The sequence below is a fragment of the Orussus abietinus genome, unplaced genomic scaffold (assembly GCF_000612105.2).
Source record: "Orussus abietinus isolate OABI.00-Male unplaced genomic scaffold, Oabi_2.0 scaffold66, whole genome shotgun sequence".
NCBI classification, from domain to species: domain Eukaryota; kingdom Metazoa; phylum Arthropoda; class Insecta; order Hymenoptera; family Orussidae; genus Orussus; species Orussus abietinus.
In genome coordinates, this window is record NW_019394234.1 from 417,400 (window position 1) to 427,986 (window position 10,587).

The 10,587-nt window shown below is 33.7% G+C and overlaps 3 protein-coding genes across 8 annotated transcripts; 1 reads left to right on the plus strand and 2 right to left on the minus strand.

Moving 5' to 3' along the window:
- Window positions 1–58: 58 nt before the first annotated feature.
- On the minus strand, window positions 59–4,748 carry LOC105701220 (probable WRKY transcription factor protein 1). 2 transcript variants are annotated; one of them, XM_012427790.2, is made up of 4 exons: window positions 4,571–4,748; window positions 4,307–4,497; window positions 2,777–4,236; window positions 59–2,635 (listed from the first exon to the last, which is right to left on the minus strand). In XM_012427790.2, exons 1-4 carry the CDS (start codon window positions 4,631–4,633, stop codon window positions 1,065–1,067), a joined length of 3,285 nt encoding a protein of 1,094 aa, XP_012283213.1. In that variant the 5' UTR covers window positions 4,634–4,748; the 3' UTR covers window positions 59–1,064. The 2 variants fall into 2 exon arrangements, with proteins under 2 accessions (XP_012283213.1, XP_012283204.1); XM_012427781.2 differs by having other exon boundaries at window positions 60–4,236.
- A 1,292-nt stretch (window positions 4,749–6,040) lies between these two features.
- Window positions 6,041–8,225, minus strand: LOC105701268 (PQ-loop repeat-containing protein 1). Of its 2 annotated transcripts, none has more exons than XM_012427886.2 (4): window positions 7,503–8,225; window positions 7,102–7,238; window positions 6,711–6,927; window positions 6,041–6,570 (listed from the first exon to the last, which is right to left on the minus strand). In XM_012427886.2, the coding sequence occupies exons 1-4, from the start codon at window positions 7,703–7,705 to the stop codon at window positions 6,381–6,383; spliced, it is 747 nt and encodes a 248-aa protein (XP_012283309.1). In that variant the 5' UTR covers window positions 7,706–8,225; the 3' UTR covers window positions 6,041–6,380. The 2 variants fall into 2 exon arrangements, with proteins under 2 accessions (XP_012283309.1, XP_012283299.1); XM_012427876.2 differs by having other exon boundaries at window positions 6,711–6,963.
- Window positions 8,226–8,876: 651 nt separating this feature from the next.
- LOC105701274 (mitochondrial import inner membrane translocase subunit Tim21) lies at window positions 8,877–10,567 on the plus strand. Of its 4 annotated transcripts, none has more exons than XM_012427899.1 (5): window positions 8,877–8,948; window positions 9,262–9,463; window positions 9,617–9,851; window positions 9,954–10,053; window positions 10,252–10,567. In XM_012427899.1, exons 2-5 carry the CDS (start codon window positions 9,265–9,267, stop codon window positions 10,387–10,389), a joined length of 672 nt encoding a protein of 223 aa, XP_012283322.1. In that variant the 5' UTR covers window positions 8,877–8,948; window positions 9,262–9,264; the 3' UTR covers window positions 10,390–10,567. The 4 variants fall into 4 exon arrangements, with proteins under 4 accessions (XP_012283322.1, XP_012283330.1, XP_012283339.1 ...); XM_012427907.1 differs by having other exon boundaries at window positions 8,925–8,986; XM_012427916.2 differs by lacking the exon at window positions 8,877–8,948 and adding an exon at window positions 8,993–9,186.
- The last annotated feature ends 20 nt before the right edge of the window (window positions 10,568–10,587 follow it).

Sequence of the window (10,587 nt, forward strand, 5' to 3'; positions counted from 1 at the left end):
ACATTCTTGCGAAGGAAGCGAAAAGGAAAGAGCGAAAGCCCCTTTGTTTTCTTATTTATTTCTACCGTTCTCATAGTCAGATCAGTAGCGATTCTCTACGCTAATTTTATAGCTATCAATATTGTTAGCCCATTTAAACAATAAAGGGAACAACACAGCTAATGATATCGATATTTACCGAATGTGGTGTACAGAATCCAACTACAGTTGGGTGTCAATACATCCATGAATCCACCATAGATAAATGAATGAATTTTATGTATTGCTCAAAACTCGGCAGAGTTTCGCACCAAATGCATGTACACTTATGTACGTTATGTACGTACGGTATGTACGTTAACACTCTCGGTGCTATGGACGTGTAGACGTGCTTACATTGGGGTCACTAGACTTATACATGTTCTTGATATTGGCTTAAATTTAAAAAGTACTTAGCACCGGAAGGGTTGATATTACAGTTAATAGCTGAAAGTTCATGTGAACAATTATACAACACGGGAATGGATTTGTAAGATAATTTCAAAGATCACAGAGCGTCTGGGCGACTTTATTTATCATCCAAGTAGCATCAAGCACGTTATAAATGATCCACAACACCGGTACCTTAATTTCATACTATCTATATACAAACAAAGTACACCTTTACGCATGTGTATATTTACAGCTGTAAAGATTCCATTCGGGTTTCGGAGTTCGCATCTGTCAGCGACCAAATACAAGTACCCGATCTGTAGAATTTGCAACATGCGTGGTCCCCGGTGACATCAAATCAAATTTTTAACTGTCATTAAAAAAAATTGTTTTACTTATGGATGTGGTCGTTGGGATTAAGTTACCAGTAATTTGAAAACCTTCGGTCGTAATGCTAAAAAATGAAATACCGCAAACGGGAAGAGACAATGGTAACGCTCGCTTTAAGCAACTCAGTTATTAATGGTAAAAGTAACTGAAAGCTAAAATCCATTACCACTTCTCTACGTTTGATTAAGATTTTTTAGCCTTAGAATTTTAAGTATCACATTTCGTTAAGAGATTCTGCACAAGTGCGAACCAAACTGACAAGATTATCTATCATTGTCCGAATTTTTTATCGTGCATTGCCTCCTCTTCCGAGAAACAAGCAACTCTGGCTTCGGAGCGCGCATCTGTGGTTGAACGGTAGAACTCGATTTTAATTGAGCAACTTTTTTCGAGCCAGGTGTCGAAATACATTTCGAATTATTCAAGCTTAATGCCACAGTTGTCGACGAGGAACTGTTTCCTAAATGCACTGGCTTCCTGCGCCGTGCGACAATGATTCTACCGTTGCCAACTGGTTTCGTTATACTTTTTTCCAATTTATCAGACTGCTTAGCTGTTTTAGATAGTTCTGAGACGATATTATCTGACGTTGTATCTTTTATCGTTACAATCTTCACTTCTGGGACCACTGGATTGCTGGAACCTTTTGACCCATTAACCACGTCCGCATTTTTCGAAATTGTCACTTTTGCACTTCCAGTTATATCAAGTTTATAGGCACATTCTTTTCTTTGGTTTATCCCGTATTCTGCCGAAGTTTGTTTCGTTTGGTTTTCTTCCATATCAATTTTAGTTAACTTATAGGGAATGAAGGTAGTTAAATCGGAAGCAGCTTCTTCTAAGGTAACACTCATTCTAGTACTTCTATCTGAAGATTCTTTATCTTTTTCTTCAATAGTTTTCGTTAAAGTACTTTCGATGTTACACTTCATATTGTCAGGTTCCTGAATATTTTCATCGCAACTATCTCTATTAGTATTTTTTACCGGTTTTCTGGTAGTTCTCGGGCTACGACTTGAAACTTTTGCAAGATTTGTAGACTCTTCGGTACTAACATTTCCGCTTTTTTTCAACGAATTGGTTACAACAGGTTCTTTAATCGTTTCTGTAACCAATGGGATTTTTGTAGTTGTATTTTCACAATGTTTTGCTTCTATTGTAGACAATTTTGAATTTGATTCAGTAGATCGATTTTCAAGTTCTTGTTGTCTAGGAATACCTTTATTTTCGATACTTTCATCATTCGACTTTATCTCTATAATTGGAACTCCACATGTTTTAATATCATTCAATTCTTCATTTTTCAAATTCATATCTTTATTTAATAAAATCTCCTCTGAATATTTGGAATCTTCCTGCACAGGAAATGATAAAACTGAATCATTTGGCATTTTTAAATGCTCGTTTGGTGCATCTATTGTTCCATTTTTATCCTGTGCTTTTTTTTCAGGTGTAACCGATAAACTAATGGTACTGTGACAATCATCTTCATTGTTGAAATCTGTATCATTATCCGATATGATGAGTTTACCTAATTCTGTCTCACTGTCTTCGAATTTGTCATTAGCTATCTGACTTAAAGTTAAGTTTAAATTATCCTGAATATTTGTTGCGGTATTTTTCAACTCATTTTGGGCTTTTGACTCTAAAGTATGTTCATTTTGTGGCAATATATTTGGGTTATCATTCATAATGGAACTCTGTACATTTTTTATTTCCTCTTCTTTTGTATTTATAGAATTTGAAACCAATAATGCAGCTCCAATTTTATTTCTTGTGGGTGATTTACATATCTTCTGCAAGCTATCGCTATTAAATTGATCCGTGATGATGTCTGAAACAGTTGAAATTTCGTTTTGAATCTTCTGAATTGTTCCATTATTGACATTATGTGATATGGGAGATTCTTTTTGGGACTGAGAAGTGGTAGGAATAATTTTTCTAGGACTAGAATACGGCGTATCTATGATTTCACCTTCTTCCAAAGAATATAAACTAATTCTTTCTGCCTTTTCTGCTGCACCCTTATTTTGTGAACATTTCGTATTATTAGTTTGAGTACCATCTGCAGTACGATTAATAATTTTTGATTTACTACTTCTGTTGTTCATTCTGTCACAGGAGTCAATTCGTTTAGTATGTTTTCCACTATCTTTGCTGCCACTCCTTCTTGATGCGGGTGTTTTAGATCTTTCGCGTTTGTATCTTCTATCCTGCCGTGATTTGCTTCTGTGAGAATTATGCTCACCACCAATAGTCCTTTCATCAAACGTATGTACCAATCTACCTCGTAAATCATATGTTACGTTACTAGACTCAGCCGAAATATAACCATTTATATATTTTGTGCTTCTTCTTTTATCAATGTTATCTTTGTGTTTTCCATACCGATTACAGTTACTTCTACCATACTTCCAATCATTGTGTTTCCGATCCAAAGACCTACTACGTGAACGGTGATATTTGCTATTCTCATAATGGGGATCACGTTCGTTACTTCTTGATCGATTTCGATTAATTACATTATTACCTTTGTATTTATCTTTCCGTAATTCTGTATTCCTAGAACTGTGCCTCGAATTTGATTCACTGAAGTCACTTTCATTTATATCTGGATCGACTCCTTCCGATAAAAGTTTTAGTCTTGATGTTACATTTTTGTGTCTAATGTCATCTGCTTTGGAATAATTAATTATATTTTCTTTCGTATTCCTGTTGGTTTTACAGTCGTTTGTCATTCTCTGTTGTTTATCTTTAGTCACTGAAGTATGTACTTGGTTTTCAGTACATTTCTGATCTGTGTCCTTATTATCAAGACATTGCTCCCTATTCCTGTTTTCATCTTTTTCACATTTCATTCGTTTACTGGATATTAAATCGTGATCATTATCAATTGATCTCTTACGAGAGACTTTATGAACTGATATTGAAGTTTGTCGTACTTCTCCCTCTTTTAAGGCATTCAAATTATTTGTACCATTTTGACTAGGCACTCGACTGCATATATTTACATCTTCTTTCAAATTAGAATCTACATTAAAATGATTTTCTTTGTCATCGTTACACGTAGACTCAATTTTTTTTAATTTTTGTATAACATTGGACTTTATAGATTTAGTAGCATCACTACCCAAAGACTGCAGTTGTTCTTTTTGCTGTTTTTCTAGTTTCTCCTCTTCCATGATTCTTTTTCTCAATCTTTCATTAAATAATGTATTTACAATTTTATCTGGTTTATACTTCTGTTCCGTGTCTTCTTCATCCTCGCTATGTACGGTAGGATTATTGCACATAAATTCAGTAGCATCTGGCACTTGAATATATGGACTATCTTCCATACTCGCATGTTCAGAAGGTTTTGCACGTTCCGAGGTCTTAATTGGTGCTCTTGGAAGTTTCTTGTAATTTCCACGTCTAAACATTGCATTGTCTAACCTGTTAAGAATGGGAAATTAAAAACTTTGTATATGTTTTTATGTAATTATAGCATCTTTTAAAAACGTACTCTCTTCTAACATCGGCAATCATTTTGTCTTTTCGGGAAATTTCAGCACGAGCAGTCTTCAATAACGAAGACAAGTTAACCTCTAAGGTTCGATTGGCTTTTTTAAGCACATCGATCTGTACAGTCAGTTCGGATACTTTTTGTTCTAGGTCCGTGCATTTTTGCACAAGCTCTTTATTCTTTTCGGAACTCTGTAACCAGATAGAGCAGCTTACATTACTCCAAACCAACATAACCCTAAAATCCATTCACATGAGCACTTACGTTTTCATTACCATCCGCACTGAAACTCGGCAAGTCCTCGTAAATATCAATGTCATCATCCATTTTTTGGACGTCTAACGATCATGCCACCACGATAAATTGGACGAGGTTGAAGCATTTAATATACGATCGTCACATCAAACAGAAGAGCCTGATATATTGTGACAAAGGCATTGTGATACATCTAGTTCGATATGGTCCCATTGATACTTTAAAACAAAAAATTTAAACGTTCGTAGATATCTATCTAGATAGAGCAAATTGAAGCTGTGACTAAATATTTCATTAGCGCTGCAGTGGCGAACGACGGAGCGACGAAAAACAAATAAGAGGTTCTGATTGGCTACAGAGAACGTAGGCGGAATTTCCTCCATTCCGCTGGTTCTCTACAGCCAATCAGAACCTCCTTTTCGCACTTCGTCGTATGACGTATGATCGTCAACGATCGTACGTCAAAAATGTCCAATACATAGTTGATCAAAAAATTTCAAACTTTATTATTAGAATTTGTGCAAACACATCTGCTCATCTCTGGTATTACCATCACGAGTACGTAAACCGCCAACGGCGACAGTACGCGAGTCCCTACCAGAAATTAGTTGCGCCGCCTTTGGGGGCAAAAAACGGTGAAAACTGACGTATAAAATCGGAGGGCAGCACAGGATGCGATCGCGCGACCCTGCCCGTCAGCAGAGATATCTCTGCCGTGAGCAATCTCCCAACTCATCTCTGGCGCTAATAAAATATCAGCCTTAGCTCTTGGACCGGAAACTGAGATTTATGTGGGAAATTTAAACGAGGTATTTGGAAAGAAACTAGTTTTAAGCAAACAGAAGAAAGTAAATCTGTATGGCATGCGTTATAGTTCTTATGCGCACTACTCTCACTAATTTAACATTCATTTAAGTTTTACTTAATTGGTTATAGATTATTGAAGTTGATTTTTCACAGAGCTTAAGCAAAAATGGTGTCAATATTGTACATTATTGTCAATAAATGACATTTTCAGAATTGACTTATCAAGTCATAATTACCCAGTCACACTCAAACAAGAATACAATCTAATCCTTTGTAACAATTGTTTTTAGGAGTGCCATTTTTATGTTTATGTCGCACGGAACAATGATTTTCAATTAAACAAAACTCAGACCCAATTACTAATTTTCCTGAAAATACGAAGTAGACACATCTAAATTGCACTGTGATTCATAGAAATAAATAATACATCATACTACATTATAAAAAAATGAATTTGATTAAAAGCCAATCATTGTCATGCATAGCACATATTACAAATATCAGCAATATGTGTTCTGCAGATGCCATGTGTTTATATGATAATTGCAGAAATAATTTATTATAAAAAAAGTAAACTTAATGCTTTTGTGACTAATTAAATAATTCAATACAATTCTTTTCATTAATTAATGTCTGTATTTATCAATCTCTTAGTATCATTAAAAATCAATGCACAAAAATGTATTTTAAAGCACAAAATTAACAAGGTCGCACTATAATTTATTCATAGAAATAAAATGTACTAAAAATATAAGTTAGTTACACTGACTTAATATATTAATTGTTTTATATATAATGCTCTTCGTAAAACTTGGAAAAGTAATAGTATTTACTATACATCACAATTGTTATAAAATATATTACACTAATCTGACTGTATAAAAGTATAATAATTCGTTGTTTGGTATAGGTAGATCTATCTAATAAGGTGGAAGAATTGTTTTCATGATCATTAAATATATGTAAAAGTATTTTACAGCAGTATTTTGATAAACTAGGAGTACAATTATTCTTAATCCGCTCTTGTACCTGTCCGTAAAGCAGCAGGATTTGTCCTATACAAGTATACTTGCGTAATAATAGCAAGGTCTACCACAATCTGTAGAGTACCACAAATTCCAAATTGAACTGGTGCTTCTCTTTGTATAAAATAACAAGTCTTGAATGTATCTCCTAATGTCCACAAGGTAACCATAGTTATACTAAAATTAAATACAAATTATTGCATTATTTGTTTATAGTTTTAGTTTTAATTTACATGGTTGCAATTGTAATATACATAAATTGCAGTTTATAAACAAAATTTATATAATGCACTAACTTCAAAGCATTTTGATCTTACCTCATTCCTTCAGTTGACTTGTTATGGCAGTTTTTTAAAAATTGAGGAATACCTAGCATTGCTTCTGTTAATACTGCTAGTAAACCAACAATCTCAACAAATACTAAGACATCCACAAGTAAATACATGAGAGCAGCTCCTACCGCTCCAAAAAGCAGCATAAAAATAACATAAGACTGGAAGTCTGTCCACTTCCAAAAGTATTTAGTATCCAAGTCTACCTCAAACATTATAAAAAAGAGATTCATTATACCTGTAAATTCATATTTACAATTAAAAATAAATCCTCTTTAACTGCATTAAATACAAAACTAGATTTTAATATGAAAAATGAGATATTCTTTATTAAGAAAGAAACTGTAATAGTCTTTAATAATAAAGTCAAACCCACCTGTAAATACACGTTCTTTTGACCTTGTTATTTGATTTTTATTTTTAATATTCACACAAGTTCTAATCATAATTAGCATGGTTATAATCATCAAAACACTTTGCAGTAAAAGAGGAGTTTCATAACGCTTTCCAAACCTATAAAAAATGTTTAACGAATTAATTGCGGTAAACATATTTATTACTAACCAAATATAAATTTCATTGTGATTCATAATGAAGGCTATATATTTCAATTCATACAATTATATTAAACAAAACTAGTAATTCAAATTGTTTAATGAAAACTATCAATTCCTAAAACCATTATTTTAACAGAATCATATATAAAACTGTGAAAATATTTCAAAATATAAATAGCCTCGTTATATTTATTTACAATAACTACCATCTTGTACGAACCAGAATAAGATACGTAAAGTATTGGCGATGAGCAGCGCAAGACACACATATAGGGAAAAACCCTTAGTGTCTTCCTTAATTTGAATTTCCCTATATTGAGGGATATATGGAACCACTCCTCCGATGATCATAGCTCCAGAAGCAACCCATCCGAGCACATCATTAAGAGTAACGTTGTCGTAATTTTCATATGGTATGGCCATTCTACATCGCCAAAGTGTGCATACATGCGTTTACAGGTAGTACATATTCCCAAGCATGACGTGAGTATAAATTTATGCAATTTCAAGGCGCAATATTTTTAGGTTATATCTTTGGTAACTGTGGTGGTAACTTTGGTAACTATTCATATGGGCAAGCCAACGTTAAAGTGTAATTAATTACGTATCATAATTCACCTTGACGTGTCACGTTGGAACAAGAGGTTCACGAGAAATTGACATGCGACCATATTTAAACGTGGGCGCATGTGTTTTCCCAGATTGTTGTGCCTTCAGCTTTGTGCTACGATAGATAGTTCAGCATTTTAAACTTCTAGCCCGCCATTATTTTGTTTCTACCAACACTAATTACCGATGATCTAATTATTTAGAACTGCTCTAAAGGAAGCAAACCATTTACGATACTATTATAATTAAATAACATATTCGTTGATGCGTTATCTTTTTGCAATTACATTCGTATTTAAACAAGTGTCGGCTACTCTTAAGTGTTTCGTTTCTATTGCTTGCTTTACTAACGACAGGATATGCTTTGCATCTAGTTACACAGATGGCACTGTACGACGTCGCGTTTGGGCGGAGTCCCACAGAGCGCGTCGGGATTCACATGCAGTGCAGCGCGTCAACGCGTCAGACGTTAACCAATGAGAACTGCGCTTAACTTCTGCGTCATTTCCGTCACAATTCAAATTGGTTTGTTATCCTGGATGCGTTGACGCGCCGCTGTGCGTGTGATATTCGACGTGCTCAATAGGACCCCAGCAATGCGCTCGTGATACTGTCTGACCAATTTTGAAAGCAGAGATGAGTTGGCAGATTGCTCATGGGCAGGGTCGCGCGATCGCATCCTGTGCTGCCCTTTGACGATCATACGGCAAAAATGTGTAATACATAGTTGATTAATATATTTCAAAATCGATTATGAGAATTTGGGGATTTTATGATGATTAGGATTTTATTAAAATTTATTAATCAACTATGTATTAGACATTTTTGACGTATGATCATCAAAATGTCTAATACATAGTTGATTAATAAATTTCAAAATTGATTATTAGAGTTTGGGGATTTTATGATGACCAGGATTTTGTGATAATCGGGAGTCCTCAATTACCGTACCGTATAAAATCAGAGGGCAGCACAGGATGCGATCGCGCGACCCTGCCCGTGAGCAATCTCCCAACTCAACTCTGATATTTATGTACTCTGAATTCAGAGGTTATTTGTAAGTACATTTTGTCATAACATGAAAAAGGTTGAAATGTACGTTTGTACGCAATTCAAAATTATCTTAAAAATAGTTTCGATGATTATAATTAAGTATCTTTATTTTTAAAACAGTCAACATGATTAAAAATTCATTTTGACTTACAGTTGAAGTTGCTGAATAAACAATGTAATTCCAAAGTAGTTTCATTGTAGCAGATAACAAAACTTATATACTTCTATAATTGTTACTTTTGGTATATATTTAATCGGTAATGATGTCTTGTCAACTGTTCCACTTAATCATGCTAAATACAATGACTTCTTTTCAGACTATGGCATTATCAAGGGCAGTTAATGTTCTTATCAGACAAAACCATTTTGTATTTTCTGGTCGCATAACTGTTTCTTCGCAATTCCTTAATCCTCTAAGTAATACAATACACACTTATGGGTTTTGGAATCAAAAGTCTGTTACAAAAGTAGACTCAAAAGAATCATCCAATCAATTACAGACAGGCTTTATGGAAGTAGGTAAATGTATTATATATTTTATGTAATCCATAACATGATTCTATATTTATATGTTGAATTAGGAGCATACAATAATATGTCAAATGAATTGTAACTATTATATTTTGTCTGCATGTTAATTTTAAAAAAACACGTTTAATTCTTTTTCTTTAGCCAAGGAGAATGTAAAGTCAGCATGGTACTTGATAGTGATTGTTCTTGGCATTGGTGTTACTAGTGTTGTATGTTATACAATTGGTAAAGAGTTATTCTCTTCCAATAGTCCTAATGGCGTCTATAAGGCAGCTATGGAACGATGTATAACTGATCCTAAGGTGATCGATGCGCTAGGAGAACCTATTAGTGTTCATGGAACAAGAAACCGTAGAGGTCGTGGTAATCATCCTGCGTAAGTAACCAGGAATTATATTTAGTATAATAAAAAGGAATTAACATTTTTTAATGATTTTCTTAAATCTAGCTGTATGGAATATATCATGATTTATTTTAGGCATGAAATTTATCAAAGAGATGGAGTAAATCATATGAGAATGCAATTTTTTATTCAAGGATCTCGTAAACATGGTACCGTTCATTTGGAAGTATATGAAGTAAGTATTACTTTTTTCTTGGAAACAGTTTCCCGATATGCCTCATACTAGAGAATACAAAATAGCTATTTTTAATATAATTTCTATTGCGCGAGTTAAATGTTAACATTTGTAGTTTCTATACTAACATTTAACAAAGTTATTAATGTATATGTATGCAAAGGATGTCTGAACATTTAACATTTATATTTTTTTCAGAACGAGACTGGCAACTACGTTTACAAGTACTTGTTCGTTCAGTTGGACGACTTGATTCGTAATGTTATAGTTTTAGAAGATAACAAAGCCACTGAGAGAAAAACTGATAAATCATTGGATCACTCTCTATTTATGTAAATATATTTTTCATTTTTGTACAACGCATTAAAGTTAGTCAAAACGTCTCGAGAATCGACTTAGATTAGTTTATGATGTAAAAAAATAATGTAAGAATCAATTGCATGATTTTTGTGTAATTGTAATTTTATACTCATCTTAAACATGCCAATTGTTACAATAAATAAACGTACTAGTGTTGGTCTGGAATTTTTTCCC